We start from the raw sequence: 14,858 nt of genomic DNA, 5'->3' as shown, positions 1-14,858 counted from the left end.
TGTTTTTAGACTGAATGTGTCAACATAAATACATCTGCACCATTCAGATAAGTTTTAAGTGATATTGGGTAAAGTTATCTGAAGGATCACGAACACAGGTCCGCAGAAATAAAACAATGCTAAGCTGTTCCGGTTTAGTTAACTGATTCGTATGTGTTGGGGTGCGCTGATTTCAGGAATGACAACCGTTTTGTCCTGGGACGCCTGCGTTTCGAACAAACGGGTGGTCATTGTTGAACAAAAATATGAACACAATTATGCAATTTACAGAAACACCATTAACAATGTAACACAAATTAATGTACAGAAACACGCACACACGTGAAGACAAAAAGGTAATACCACCCTCAGTCAGATTGCTTGTGAAATCGTTTTTTTAAAGTTCAAACTCTGTTTGAAGCTTGTTCTTTTGTAAGTGGCTGCCGGAAGATCCCTAAATAACATCCAGCAGTAGTCTGCCATCATCGTAACACTCCAGTTCCCCTGATACCGTCGTTCCATTTCTTTGATATCTTGATGGAAACGCTCCTCCTGCTGTTCGCTCACTGCTCCCACATTGTCAGGAAAGTAGTCAAGGTGGGACTTGAGAAAATGGACTGTTAAGCTCATGGAGCAACCAAGCTTTCGGAACGCGTGCAACATTTTCTCCACCATTTCCTTGTATTGTGAGTCTTTTCAGTTTCCCAAAAACGTTTGAATGACCACAGTAAAGGGAACCCAAGCCTGTTTTTGAGTTGGAGTCATTGAACTGATGAAGTCTTTGTCGGATATGCATTTTCTAATATCAAGGCCAACAAAAGCCCGCGTACTCGTAGTATTTAAGCAACAAACAGTGTAGCCAGAACTACTTACCACCGTTTTACAAATCTAAGGTATAATCTTAGGGCTTTCGTTTTATGAGCAGAATTATTATTTTTGGTTTTTCTTTGTAATCTTGTACTCTCATTCATGACTCATTACGATATGTGTCAGTGATCCCCATCCGGACCAATATACATGTATTTTCATATCTCGAGGAGCACAAATACATTTCATCTTCCATGCTCATTTTTATTTTCGTGTGATGCATTTGCAATTTAGCGATTTCCAGCTTTCTGTTTGATCACGTTACATTTCGATTGTACAAAAAACTTGATGTCCCAGGAAGAAACGGGGATCATTTTCGACTTCGGTGCACCCAGAAGCGTAAAAATAAGCTAAACCTATGCAAACAGCTTTTTGATTGCAGACCTGTGTAATTAGGAGTGCAACTTTTGTTATTCATAACAGATCTATACACGCACACACACAATAATGAAAGTTCTGCGGACCAGATCCCAGGGCATGGATTCGATATATTTTGTTAGACAGAATCCAAATTTCGAAACCCCAGGACGATTGATGGTGTCAGAATTTTTATGAGCAAAAAACTTGTGCAACTGTGGATAGGTAGGACACATATTTTCCGCCCATAAAATAAAAATTTACACGATCAATCATTCTAGGCTTTCGAAATTTGGTGTCTGCGTAACAAAATATACTGAATCCATACCCTGAGATACGCATCACAGAACATTTTTTCTTTTTTTTGTGCTCGTGTCAGGTGTATCCTCTATCCAAAACCGCTCTAGTTTCTCATCCATATAAAAAGAAAAATTAGACCATGAATTACCCTGGGGTTTCGAAATTTGGATTCTGTGTAATTAAATACATTGAATCCATACCCTGAGACCTGCTCCACAGAACTTTCATTTTCTTGTATATGTGACTGTGTACTTAAAGACCAACTGATGTGGCAAGATGAATCTACGATAATGGTATGCAAAATTGCACAATAAATTTTAGAACTGCCATTAATAAATCGTAGTTTCTATTACAAATATGAATATATGCCTTGTATTTTTACACCGTTAATTTGCCAAAAGTTGGTCACTATAAGCGTTAATAACATTAAAGATTTACAAGTAGCACTAATTGATAATAAAGTATCAATAACACTGTTCAACAACGAAAATGTAAATTGAACAAAATCAGCTAATTCTTATTGATTTTGTGGTGCTGATCACGAATTTGAAAGTTATTTTCGAATATTAGCTCTACTTTTTGTTTTACAGGCATGTCTAATAATAACGCTTTAAAAATAAATATATTCGCTTCGTTTGGGGTAAAATGTTACATTGATCCAGCAACACTGGAGAAACTATATGAACGCTTGGTTTCATTGTGTTTCTTATCTCAGTAGTGTTCTGCTATTGTTAGAAAAGACAGGTTTAGTGCAGTTATCAGCGTTTTGGGTGTGACGTTTGTGTAGTGCAGGACATAAAAATACAACTACAAGTACGCAAAAATACTGGTATTTCGAATGTATATTTTTAAATAGTTGTCGGAACTATTTCAAGTGACATTTTGAGGATTTCAATAAACAAAAATGCCGCGAAATTGTGTAAACAGTGCGGATAGCTTCTGCTACGTGTGTGGGGAAGTGACATTTTCCTCACAAAAGCAGACTATAACACCACTAATAAGAAAAGCCTATCAATATTACTTTGGTTGTAAAATTGGATAACAAGATAAATCTTGGGCACCCCACATTGTGTGTAACACTTGTGTCAGCAATTTAAGAAATTGGATTAATGGGAAGGGGCGCTCAATGCCTTTTGCAGTGCCCATGATTTGGAGGGAGCCAAGCGACCACATCAGAGACTGTTATTTTTGTATGGTTCCTTCCGCCAAGAAGGGAATTTCCACGAACAAGAAGCGGGCCTTGATCTATCCTAACATTCCTTCTGCAATGCGCTCTGTTCCACATGGCGAAGGACTACCTGTTCCTGACCCACCTAAAGAATACGATCTTTTTTCTGATGATGATCAAGAAGTTGAAGCTCCTGAATCAAGTACTTCGAAGGACCCTACTAGAAGAACCTCCATGTGAACCACATAGACTTACTCAAGAGGAACTAAGTTATCTAATCAGAGACTTGGACCTCTCGAAAACCAAAGCCGAAATTTTAGCGTCACGCTTAAAGCAATGGAATTTATTGCAGGAAAAAGTAAATATTTCAGTGTATCGGAATAGGGAGAAGATGTTCACTTCATTTTTTACTATGGAAGACACACTTGTGGCATGTACAGATGTAAATGGTCTCATGAGGGTACTTAAAATTAATTACGAACCTACGGAGTGGAGGCTCTTTATAGATTCGTCCAAGGTGAGTTTAAAGGCAGTGCTTTTACATATTGGAAATGGACTTCCTTCAATTCCTGTAGGTTACGCAGTTCATATGAAGGAATCTTATGAAGGAATCTTATGAAAACTTGAAACGTGAGCCGATTTTCAGTGGCTCATTTGTGGTGACCTTAAAGTAATAGCACTGTTGCTACGTATGCAGTTAGGGTATACAAAGTATTGTTGCTTTATATGTGAATGGGACAGTAGAGATCGTGGATCTCATTACCGCAAAAGTGATTGGAGTACCAGAGAAACTCTTCAGCCGGGAGTGAAAAATGTGCAGCATGAACCACTGGTAGATCGTAACCGAATTTTGCTTCCCCCTCTACATATTAAATTAGGTCTTATGAAAAGTTTTGTTAAGAGCATGAACCAAGAGGATGAGGCCTTAAGTACCTAACAGGACAATTCCCTCGATTAAGTGATGCCAAAGTTAAAGAGGGTGTTTTCATAGGGCCACAGATTAGGCAACTATTCAAAGATCACAAGTTCGACGAAATTATCTAAGGTGAGGAGAAAGTTGCGTGGGAAAGCTTGAAGAGTGTTTGTTCACAGTTCTTGGGAAGACACCGAGCAACAAATTACAAACAACTGGTAGCAAAGTTGTTATTGTGCTACGAAAATCTTGGTTGCAATATGTCTCTGAAACTCCACTTTCTTCATTCCCATCTAGACTTCTTTTCCGAAGATTGTGGAGCAGTAAGTGACGAACATGGTGAGCGTTTCCATCAAGATATTGCAACCATGGAGAAGAGATATGAGGATAAGTGGAGTTCTAACATATAACATAACTACTGTTGGACTATTGCAAGGGATGCTCCAGATGTAACCTACAAAAGGCAAGCCAAGCGAAGACGCTCAAAATAAAATAAACATAATCCTGTACAAGGGATCACTTGAAACTTTTGTCTACATTGCAGTGTAGTTCTTGCACAAAAAGATATTTGTACATATTTTTCATGTTTTGATGTTAATACTGATTTTTATTACTGAATTGTTAATGTTTAACTTGATCACGGTTACTTTATTTTCTGTAACACTGTGAAACTGGTATTTGCGCAATTTTGAAAAAGGAAGTACAAGGGTATAGAAAGCTATAGGTTAGGGTACTTCTTAACTCCCCAGCTTATCACATCACAGTGAAATAGATAAAAAAAGTGAAATGTAGATTTTTACAATGATTTTGCTTAAATGTTCTATAAATATTAATGCATTTGTATATATACAGCTACTGTTATACAAGGGCGTTTTTTTTACAACCTGAGCTAAGAAAATTCTTCTATTATCATTTTCTTTCATTTTATGCTTAAATGAATGTAAAAATCGCAATTTCAAAGAATTTACATACTTTCGATCAAAATTTGTTGAACAGTGTAACCAGAACACATCAAAATGAAGAAAGACAGAGAAAAAAATCAAATTATAGGAATATTAGTATCATAAAAAAGATCTCCAGGGAAATTACGCTAATGAATACCGTAACCGAAAACTAGTTGAAACAAAGTTTATATTAGGTAAACCCTACTTGGGCTCATGCAAGACAGGAATACATATTTTACACAGAGAAAAATCCGTTCTCCGGAGAGCGGTATATCGTACAAATATACGGTATCCTCTTGCTTACTATAGGAATCAGTGTGGAGCATACGTTATCTGTATGCTACATAGGCACTGTCCTTAGATGTTACATCATGCCGTTGCAGGATGTCTGACATCTAACAGTTTTCCGTATATCACATGCATATACTTATGTTACCTTCGTCAGCTATATGTTATATACATCCATTTGTATGTGAGATTCTAACCGCCTATATTGTTTCAGACGGAAAGCACGTATAGATGGAACACTTATACAGAAAGTATTATAAAACATGCGTTTTCGGTTATACGTCTGCTGTACGTTAAGTCCAAAAACTACAGGAATTAAGCATGTACCCTATCTTTTTAAGTACGCCACCTACAATTTTTTTTTCTCAGTGTACTTTTGATTCCACGACATCATAATCATTTTGTTTCAGTTGTATACACAAAATTATGTCGTCTGTCAGTTTTAAATGCATTTGAAGCTTCAAAATAATCATTCAATATCTACCGATGTGACAGTATCATATTCGAATATTGAGTAAAGTTTTAGAATGCTTTCTCTGAAGGAGCAAATAATTGGGAGTGCAACTTTTGTTATTCATAACACAGCCACATACGCACAGCAGAACTTTGGAATTCATAGCAGTATCAACAATACTTTCGGTGTGCTATCAGAGAAGACCTCAATGTAAGTCATTCTGTAGGCGGGCTGGAACGTGGTGGCTCAGTGGTAGAGCTTTCACCTCTGGCGCGTAGGATCCCTGAGTCAATCACAGATCGCACCAAGTGTGCTTTGTGGTGGACAAATACTGTGTGCGTGGGTTTTCTCGGAGTTTTCCTTCCTATCATTTTTTTTCATTCCATTATTAGGGTCTACATTCACTCTCTCCCCCGATTTCTCTGTAAATTTGGGGAGTGGGCATTCAGATGCAGAAGGTATATATATGAAGATTTTAATACAAATTGCATTCAAATTATGCCAAATATTGTATATTCATAAATACAATAGGGGGCCAACATGAGCTTTGCGGGGACCCGGGCCCCCCGCCCCCCCAGAATCGGAGCCCTTGCTCTCACCGTCTCCTTTAGGTTAATAAGGTGAACAGTGACTCATCCGATTATATATAACACATTTCCCAGTCATCAGGATTCCATGTTGAATGTTTGCGGCACCATTGGTGTCATGTTAACGCATTTTACTCCCTTATCACCAATTTCGGCCGTGCAACCTGACTCCGATGTTCATATCATATAAGTCGCGGCCAGGTGCGAACCCAGAATTTTTTGTTGGGGATGTCCAAGCTTTGTAGGATCCAATACTACCTACAAGCCACTACGTTTAAGTAGTATTGGATCCTACAAAGCTTGGACATCCCCAACAAAAAATTGTAAAATACTTAAACCTATATCAGAAAAAGTGATAGAACTATGTTTTTATAAGAGAAAGAAGAAAAGATGAAATGAAATCTTTAAGTTTTACGTCTCATGGTTATGCCGGTTAGGCTAAAGGGGACTGTGATGATGAGAAATGAATGAAATGGTGGAATGAAGAAAGTGGGAGAATCCCGAGAAAACCCATTACCACAGGTGTTTGTTCACCACAAAGTCCACACGGCGCGAGTTGGGATCGAACCAGGGACCCCAAGCACCGGAGGTGAATGCTCTACCACTGAGCCTCCGCGCCCCTCTATAAGAGAGAGAGTACAAATGAAGTGTAAGATCAAATTTTCATTCTACGTCAATCATTTCTTTCTTAAACAATTATAGTTTTATTGAGAAAGTGTACAAATGTATGTTGAGTTAGGAAGTTTAGGGTGGGATGATTCGGTGGACCCCCGTGGTTGCACTCTTCTCGCGGTGGACTGCGAATCTTCACACAAGCTTGGGAACTGCGGCTTGAGTTCCTCCATCACTTGCACTACAGTCGCACGACACCTCTGAGTGACAATGGTCTTGAATGGTCAACAAGATCTGTCATTGCGAGTTCTCTTCCGACCATTGTTCCTCTTCGTCCGTGGTTTTATCGTGAATTTTGCAGTTCGTCATCTTGCTGGACACTCTCCCTACTTACACTTCCAATACAGTTCTCACTTTTCTCACTATTTAACGATATAATCGAGCACTCAAATTTGACTTTTTTTTTTTTTTTAGAAATCAGAGAGGTTTCCTATTTTATTAAATTTACTGCACACTACCGTTCTACAGGGTGTCCCAGAAGTAGTGACTCACTTCTTGTATCCTTGATGCTTCGGTGACTGGGGGGACGTACTTGAACTTACTGGAGGAGTCTGTGATAACTCTGTTGCAGGAGAGGGATGCTTTTTACACATTATGGAGGCAGCAAGACGGTACTCCATTACACTTTGCCAGGATCGTCCACTACGTTTTGAACAACACCTTCCCCGGGCGATAGACTGGTCGTCAGAAAACAGTCGAGTGGCCGCCACGGTCATCAGACCTCACCCATCATGACTTCTTCCTATGGGGACATTTGAAAGACAAGGTATATGCAAAACCCATAAACAGTGTTGCAAAATTGACAGCGCGAATCAACGAGGAATTCAACAATATTCCCGTTCAGATATGCCGAAATGTATGTAGAAATGCGCATCTCCGGCTGAAGGGATGCATCGATGTTAATGGCGGCCAAATGGAAAATAGCGATTAGATATTGTAAAGCACTTGATTTTTACATCATTCCTCTATACCTACAATTTTGTTTTAAGCCACTATTGTTTATAATAAAAAATGTACTTATCACTCAAAATGAAAGTCACTACTTGTGGTACACCCTGTACTGCTACAAATGTAGTATAGAATTCGTCATAATAGCGTCACCACGAACAACTCATCGCTGCGGTCCTTCCGACCGTTGTCAAACGCTGACATTTGGAATGTTTCCAACTCTATGGTTTTGTTAAACCGAGAATCATCTCTATTTTAAGTAAATTATTTTGTGAATAAAATTTGGAAATATTTTTTTTATCGAAGGAAGTAAACTGAAATGAAATCTTTCAGTTTAACGTCCCGCGATTATGGCCTTTAGGCTAAGGGAGACGATGATTAACCCTCCTGATACCGCCGCCAACACCCAGTATGCTTCGCGATTCCGCGGGCCATTTAAATGATTTTTAATAGTCTATAGTGTATGAAACAAAAGCGTATACCATCACTTCTATTGTGCATACAGACACGAAGTAAAAAATATTTTGTTGTCTAGGGTCTCTAGTTTAATTTTTTGTGGCATTCATGATATTTGTTTCAAATTCAGGAGGGGCAAGGGGGCAAAAGCCGAAAATTCTAGAAAAAAGGATAAGTTTTTGGGGGAACCACCCCCAAAACACCCTCGTTTTCAATTTGGTTTGTAAATAATTTTATTTCAAATGTAGCTACAACCTTCTCAATGCGAAATCTGTTTGGTTTAGGTGTTAGGACGAAATAGTATTATATTTTTATAATTATTGGTATTAGTATTATTACTAATACTAATAGTAATAATACTAATGCTATTAGTATTAGTAGTATACATTTTTATTACTATGTGTGAAGAGATGTTCGACACCCAAACCAGGGGCGTCATTTCAGAGTTCGCTTGGGGGGGGGGCAAGAGCACCACCGACATAAAACTTTCATGTTTTGTACTAGTATATTAGTGTACAATTGATTAAAGTATATGTGTTCCTCAAACTCTTGGGGGGGGGGCAATTGCCCTCTCCTGCCACCCCTAAATGACGCCCCTGACCCAAACGAACAAAAACTCCGTTTCCCAAGTGGTCAGTCGCATGTCACATCGGGCCTTCTACATACGCCAATATAATGGCTTACGGTATCAAAGGACTTAACTATTTTGTCAATGTAGTTGCTTGCGGTATCAGGATGGTGGAAGGGACTGATGATGAAATAAGTAGTAGAATGAGAATGTGGGAGGAAACCCACCAAAACAATGTTGTCTACCACAAACTTACTTGGCCTGGGATCGAACAAGAGACACCACGCATTAGACGTAAGTACTCTACCACTGACCCACCATGACCCCCTTTTCGAAGGAAGTATTATAGTAATTTATGCAGAGAGGTAACTACTAAAGTATCTTTCTCCTTCTTTATCACATTTGTAAAACCGCTTTTTGTGATCGATGTCTGATTGTTTATTTGTAATAATTATTTTCCAAGCGTACATTTGAAATTCCTTCATCCATTATTTTAACTCTTGCACTACCAACGGAGGGGATGGGCGTACTTTGTGTCCCCCCACAGTATGTTTTTTGTAATTACTCTTTTAATTGTTTCTTTAAAATTGTAAATAGATATGTTATTGCTCAATATGTTTACCTAAAGCATATACATGACGGGGTTGTAAATTAAACACTAGTGTGTCTCAGAAATTTTCTTTTTAAAATTAATGGACACAAAGTACCCCCCGTTGATAGGAGATGTGACAAACAGTTAGAAGTGTCAGTCCTAGATGGCAGTGTAATAATTACCAGTATCCCGCCTTTTTAAAATTCGTCGCTTAGTCTTATTCTCTGTATTGTTTATTTTGAGAGTTTCACGTCAGTGTTTCCCATAAATTTGCTATTTTAAATTGGTGGCCACAAAGTTGGTAGATGTGACTCAGATTCAAAAGTGTCACTCCTAAATAGTAGTATAATAAATAGCTGTTAGTCTGTTCACTTCAGTCCCTGTAGATTTTTGTGAGTTTTGAAATTTGTTTCTTTTGCGAGATATATTATAGTACGTTAGGTATAACGTCGTTGGCTTCACGCGACAAGTTGTAGTGACGTTTATGGGGAGTGGCCAGCTTGGTTACTCGTGGCTCGCTGAGCGCAGTAGACGGTTGGTGGTGATTGGCTACTCTCTTACCATACCCCCAGTGAGGAGCAGGTCCAAGCGCGGGAAGCCAACGATGTTATACGTTCTGGACAATATATCCTAACAAGTGGGTACTAATGACCTCCCCCCCTTGGTAGACCGCGTTACAAAAAATACATAGGCAGTGCGAGGGTTAAAGTAATTATCAGCATATACTTATCAATTCAATGGGAATATACATGCCTTCAACATTCTACACTGAATAAATTGACGAAGTTTTGCCCGGGGCTAGATGTAGCCCTTCGAAGTTCTACCCAGGCAACATTATGGTTCGCAAGGTTTATAGCTGTAAATTTTCTGCTGTTACTTGTACTAAAACCGATGAGTCCTTTCCTTGATTCCTAATTTTCTGATCTACAAAATATGTTTCCTTCGCTTTTCGGAAATATTTTCTTTATTTTTATTATTTTAAAAATCTCATTTAGAACCTTAGAACTTCAATAATGACACTAGTAGCAGTCGCGTTTACGAAAGAAATACCATATTTTAAAATTTACTAGTTGAACCTGTGGTCTCTACGCAGCGCATCATTCACATATAAGTATGAATTTCCTTATCATTCCTCACAACATCTGTACATATTCCTTTACAGACACAAGTGAAACATGTCTTGATAAAAATCGGGAAGGGGTATCATAAAGGGGAGATTTTTCGGATTATTTTTCGATATCGCACCGTTTGCAAGATTTAAGCCTACTTCCGGTTGGAGTTTCTAATTCATGTATGATCAACGTTTCTTTCTTCCTGCATGCAGTATGTAATTAGCAAATACATTACACACACAATTAATTATAATATCAGTGATATATAGTGTTTATTGGGCAAAACACTCCAAACAATACAGATTCATCTTAGACTGAAGAAATGATTATCCTTCGTTTTTCATTATCATTTGGCCATGAAACAAACGCTTGAGAGATATATAACCCCTGTATACAAATTTGTAGTATTGGAATGTATAACTCGTGGGTTATGATGCATTACTCTTCAAAATTTCAATACTTCCAGTGTACTCCTAAAAAATGTAATTGAGAAATAACAGCCATGTTTTATTTAAAAAATATTCAATTAGAACTGAACAATTTACACAAAATTTGCAATCGTTCTTTGTAAGCGACATCTTCCTAGAGTCTATGGTTCCCGAAAACTCACTCTCGAAAGGATTGACCACAAATATATAAACGTCCAGAAACTTATAAACTTTACTTAAACACACAGATATAAACCTAGAATTTTAATACATAGATAGTAAGGAGTAAAGTACTAACTTACCATGTTATATATAATGCGACGTTTATACAAGCAACTAATTCGACACTTTGACCGTAGATCAAAGTCTACACTCTAGATTTAATTATCGCAATTGTATTGGGCAATGATTTCACAAGAACACCACACCACACACAAACACACGGATAAAGTAATTTCTTTGATCGTTTGTCCAGAGGGAGCAACAGAGGAAAGGGAAGGAGGGGAAGAAGACAATCGTTAAAGTTTTCTCCAGAGTAAAGATTTTAAACTGTTTGGTTTGCACGCACAGGGAAATTACCTTTTGTAAAGTAAGTGCAAACAAAATTAAATTTTGCTTGGCTTCTTCCACCATTTGCCTATATTAACGGCACGTTTACATAAACGTTATGTTGTTTCATAAATCTTTTGCAAAATATCACATTCTAAGTTTAATGGACATTTTATTACTAAATAAGTTTCTAAGTTCTTGAAGAAGAAGAAGATAATTTAAAATGCAATGTGATTAGAAACACGAAACATTATGATCGTCACATGGAGTTTTAAAAATGTTGACCAGTTATATATATTTAATGTAAAAAACTTTCTGAATAAAGTAATGCAATTATTTATTAAAACCAAAATAATATGTAACGGTTCCAACTACTTAAGAGGCCTAATTACTATGAAATTAAAATTCCGCTAATTTTACAGTAATTATGTGATATCTTGAAATAGATAAAAGATAATCAAAATGTGGAACAAGAGCGCACTAGACAATATTGTTTTGTATGAAATACCGTTGTCACTACTCACGTAATAGCTTTACGTTTGCAGCCATTTATAAACGCAAAAATAAATGACGATTTTGTAAATGGCTAGAAAATTAGCGAAATTTTAATTTCGCCGTAATGGGGCCTCTTAAGGTTGTCATCCTCAGACAATTTTAATCCTTTTGAGATTGAGTGTCTGAGGAACACAATGTTAAGTTACTGAAACTGTTACATTAATTTAGTTTTAATTAATAAATATATTACTCTGGTAGGAAAATTTTTATTTATATCATAAGTTCCAGAGTTATAAGAGTTACAGTTGAGAAACACACAAATGGGTGTTTTATCGGATCCGGACCACTCCAAAACTTTCTAACTCATCATACATTTGCACACTTTCTCAATAAAACTATAATTGTTTAATAGAAAAATGATGGATGTAGGATGAAAATTTGATCTTACACTTCATCTGTACTCTTTCTCTTATAAAAGCAATCTAGTTCTATCATTATTTCCTAAAAATATAGATGGAAGTATAACCTATACTATAACACTATAATAAAACTATACTTGTTTAACAGGGAAATGATTGATGTAGCATGAAACTTTGATCTTACACTTCATCTGTACTCTTTCTCTTATAAAAACAGTCTAGTTCTATCATTTTATTCTGAAAATATAGGTGGAAGCATTTTTCAATTACTTATCGTCTTTTCGGATGTAACATAACACCCGTTCAATACTACATATAGATTATCTGGACTTAAGAGTGGACTGTTGGTCTTATGGGAACAGCGATGCCAAGTTGAGCATTAAAAACAAATGCAGAACGAATCGCGCTCGGCCGGTAATGATCTGCACCTTAACCCTTTCGGCCCTGATTTTTTTCCTAAAGTGGGGGAAAAAATATGGTATATTTTTACTATGGTTTTCATGTTTGATTAATAATATGGTATGATTTTGGTGCTACCCTATATATTTATTGAAATATGAGACGGACACTTTTGTGTACATCAGGTTACAAAGGTACTTTATAAACCAGTTAAAATAGTTAATGTTGTTACATGGTATCTTAACAAACAGGTCATAGCATATAATACTTTGGTTAAAAATAAGCGTTTGTAGCCACGGGCTCAACAGGAACATACATATTGAAAACAATTTACATCTCACACTTCTAAAACAAATTTTCAGATCTCACATGAAATTACTTCACATCAATTTTTTTAAAGCAATTGCTTGCATTGGTATTGCATAAGTGCAAATTACATTTTTCACATCTCACTCTAGAACGCCTACGGCAGTTCTCCAATTTGCATCTTTGTGGTTTCTCATCCATTACTGGCCAATGATCTAGTCTGTCATATCTCACATCAGAACAAGGCCGAATTTCCGGATTTAGCTTCTTCTTGTACTCTGGAGGAGTTGAACTGGTACTGCTAGGCCTTCCTCGTTTCCTTGCAGTTTTTCGAGGAGTGACGAGAACTTCTGCAATTTGAAACGTGAAGTGAAGGAAATCTAACCTTTCTTTCTTTGGGATACGTTGTCTTGAAGCATGACGCTTATATTCTAGCCAGCTGTTGGTAATGGCCATATTTACAAAGTGGAAAAGTACTCGGAGTGTCCACTTTTTTGATCGAATAAAAATTCTGTACAACTCAATCAAAAAGTCTGTTTTGTCAACACCTCCCATGCTTTTATTGTACAACTTAATAACTTCTGGTCTTTCAATTTCCACGTATTTCTTCTGAGCTTTAGACCATCTTTTAACCTTATCTACCTGACCTTTCCTCACAAAGTTAGATGCCATACTAACAACATTATTATCAATCCACTGAGTAATAACAACAAATTCGTCACCATTGACAACTTCGAAAATGGTTCCACGTTCTTGGTTCCTTTTTGCTTGTAATGGACACCTTTTTGTACGATTTTTGCGAATAGTGCCTGCATAAAGTATGTTTTTAGCCTCTAATTGCTTTATCAAGTCTATAGAAGTGAAGAAGTTATCTGCATACAGTTTGTATTTTCTCGCAACAGGAATGCGCTTACATAATTCTAATACTATTGACCCCGATACCCCACATTTCTCAGTGTTTTCCCTATCAATAGAAGTTGTCTTACCCTGATAAATGAGAAAAGTGTATACGAGTCCACTTTCTCCACACAAAAGGAATACTTTGATCCCCCAAGGACATGGCTTACCTTTCACATATTGTTTTATGTTCAGATTACCTTTGAATGAAATTATTTGTTCATCAACACATAATTTTTCTTCTAAGTAGAGAGCTTCACACCGCTGGAGAACACTATCAACGAGAGGTCTTACTTTCCATAAACGATCATCAATATCAGGTTTCTCTGTAGCAAGATGGAGATTGTTACGTACTTTTTCAAATCTATTTCTTGACATGTGATCTGCAACTCCTGCAATCCTTGTTAAATTATTCCAGTATAGACGAAGACGTGGAAAATTCAGGACACCCATGATGATATGCATTGCAAAACGTTGACGTATTTCATCACTGTTTGTATCGATAATCTGACCACTAGTTTGAAGGGAATACAAATTTGTTTGATTAGCCGCTAGTTCATATATATCGTCTGGAAAGTATCTTGCAAAATACGTGTATGGACTCAGCACTTGAGACTCATTAGATTCTGGCAAACCAGCCCCACTGAATATCTTTTGGAGGCTCAAATGCTTTTACTTTCCACCGTTCTGATTCCTTTCTTCTCTTTTCAGAATTTAATTCACTTCTCGTGTCAACTTCACAGTCACTAACTACTTTCACTACTGTCAGGAATTTGAACTGCCTCAATATTATACTCAGTATCATCTTTAGCAAGTTTTCCAAACAATGAATCCTCGTCCTCACTAGTAGATATGTCAATGTCTAAGTCAGAAATATTTCCACTTTCTAATGAATTCAATATATCTTCAACGTTGACAGGGGATAAGATTTTCCTTTTCATAACCCTTTCTCGAGAAGGGCCTGAAAGAAAAATTAAATCAATATTGTTTCAAACATCTAGAAATGTATCTGAGAAAGTATGTATGATTATTTTCATTCTGTGTGAAAATTCTTTACAAAGCTGTATTTCCACTTGTCCTATTTTTACTTAAATAATTTCAATAAAAGTAATATTTCACATCTCTAAGTTTGACTTAGTGTCGCACCTCCTTTGACTTCG

The 14,858-nt window shown here is 37.0% G+C and overlaps 1 protein-coding gene across 1 annotated transcript in view; it reads right to left on the bottom strand.

The window, feature by feature from the left end:
• Positions 1-14,151, bottom strand: part of LOC145681678 (guanylate cyclase soluble subunit beta-2-like) — an 88,171-nt gene extending 74,020 nt beyond the window's left edge. The window contains exon 1 of the mRNA XM_081753297.1: positions 12,949-14,151. Within this exon, the coding sequence (XP_081609423.1) occupies positions 12,949-14,151 (1,203 nt within the window). The remainder of the gene's footprint in view (positions 1-12,948) is intronic.
• Between the last annotated feature and the right edge of the window lie 707 nt (positions 14,152-14,858).

Source organism: Thermobia domestica, chromosome 3, assembly GCF_964235325.1.
Source record: "Thermobia domestica chromosome 3, izTheDome1.hap1.1, whole genome shotgun sequence".
Taxonomy (NCBI): Eukaryota; Metazoa; Arthropoda; class Insecta; order Zygentoma; family Lepismatidae; genus Thermobia; species Thermobia domestica.
The sequence above is the reverse complement of the archived record's forward strand: the minus strand, read 5'-3'. Positions and strand labels throughout refer to the sequence as shown.